This window comes from Alosa alosa, chromosome 20, assembly GCF_017589495.1.
Source record: "Alosa alosa isolate M-15738 ecotype Scorff River chromosome 20, AALO_Geno_1.1, whole genome shotgun sequence".
Taxonomy (NCBI): domain Eukaryota; kingdom Metazoa; phylum Chordata; class Actinopteri; order Clupeiformes; family Clupeidae; genus Alosa; species Alosa alosa.
The window spans coordinates 12,552,245-12,553,800 of NC_063208.1; the positions used below are offsets into that span (position 1 = coordinate 12,552,245).

The following is a 1,556-nucleotide window of genomic DNA, read 5'->3' on the forward strand; positions in this document are numbered from 1 at the left end:
TTTCCCAGCAACACGGCGAGTTGCAACGCAGAAGTACAGAGGAGCTGAGGTACAAGAACAAGAAAGAGGAAAAGCCACAAGCCATCAAACAATTGGAAAGAAATTATCCGGTACTGCACTTTAGTCTAATTCGTCACGCGTCTACGTCTGCAAGCATCGATACCATGGACAGCGCCAGAGTAGTAGTGTACATTGGGGTCTGCCTATCGGTCCTCAGCACTGTTTGCAAAAGTGAAATGTCACCTGAAAACCGAATCTCTGCACAAGATGAGCAGTACCAATTGGGCTACGTAACCAGGGACTTGGTAAGAACACCTGTTACTTCCTTATTTCTAAAACGCGGCGCTAATGTTTTCGTGTTTAAACACACTGAAATGTGCATTCCTTGTTTACTTAATTCCATAATATAAATGAAATCTGAGGCAATTATGATGCATTAGGTATGCATTGCTAACAAATCAAGATGCTGAACATGCACAATGATGCACAACTTTTCGGTGCTAATGTCTTAACATATGAAGTCACGTTTGAACTTGGAATGGAATCATCAATGTGATTATTTTCCTCTCCACTCAGGCTGAAGCACTTGAAGGGCTTTTGGAGGGAGAACAAGACAACAGAATATCGCTGGAGAAAAAAGCGAGTGTCATCCCCCGGGTATGGAAGTGGTTTTAATATCATTCATAATATTTGTGTATGAATGTGTTTGCAAGTCTAAGTTCAAACTTGTTAATTGTTCTTTGGCAATGTTCCTTCGGGTAGCAGGTTGTTTACAGTCAGAATTACCTCTACAAACAACAACGTCTCTAAAAGTTCAAAGCGTTATTGTCAGAAACTGTAAATTATATGGCCATATATGTGTGTGCGGTGTGAGCATATAACCTCATCTGTGTTGGTCTCAAGATAACTTTGTTTCATTTCTGCAGTGTGATGTGGGTGAGCGTTGTGCTATGAAGCACGGGCCCCGAATCGGACGTCTTTGCGACTGCATGAGAGGCACCGCGTGCAACACCTTCTTTCTTCGTTGCTATTGAACTGTACTTGGCCATTGCTGTCATTGTGTGATTGTGAAACATTCTATGAGACCAGGTTCGAAGATAAGCTTTCAGTTTGTTAACTGTTATATTCGTGAATCTATTTGCATGTGTTATTTTCTGTGAAACATTGCCTGGAATCGGTAAACAATGATTAGATGGATTTATTTTATTTAATAAAAATGTAAACGAACTTAAAAAATCCTGTCTTTTTTGACTCAATAAACGATAATTCAATACATTTTACATTTAGTGAAATTATTAGACTTGGAATAGATTTCTTTGATCTTAGATGGGGACGAGTGGCTTTTAGGCTATGTCTTGGCTATGTCTATGTAAACGGCAGGGAGTTGTCAGGAGTTTCGTGGTAATGCCAAATATTCTTTATTTACTGGTAATGCTTTTGCAATACGCAATGTATTCATTGGCAGTGCTGCGGAATGCGACCGTGAGCATTTACACAGTAGTAAGCATTAGTGGCTGGTCTATCCACGCAACAGTACAGGCCTATGTTCGCTTTTT

The 1,556-nt window shown here is 40.1% G+C and overlaps 1 protein-coding gene across 1 annotated transcript; it reads left to right on the forward strand.

Annotated features, from left to right (window-relative positions):
* On the forward strand, positions 1 to 1,227 carry cart4 (cocaine- and amphetamine-regulated transcript 4). Its single transcript, XM_048230069.1, has 3 exons — positions 1 to 305; positions 577 to 657; positions 927 to 1,227. Exons 1-3 carry the CDS (start codon positions 165 to 167, stop codon positions 1,032 to 1,034), a joined length of 330 nt encoding a protein of 109 aa, XP_048086026.1. The 5' UTR covers positions 1 to 164; the 3' UTR covers positions 1,035 to 1,227.
* The last annotated feature ends 329 nt before the right edge of the window (positions 1,228 to 1,556 follow it).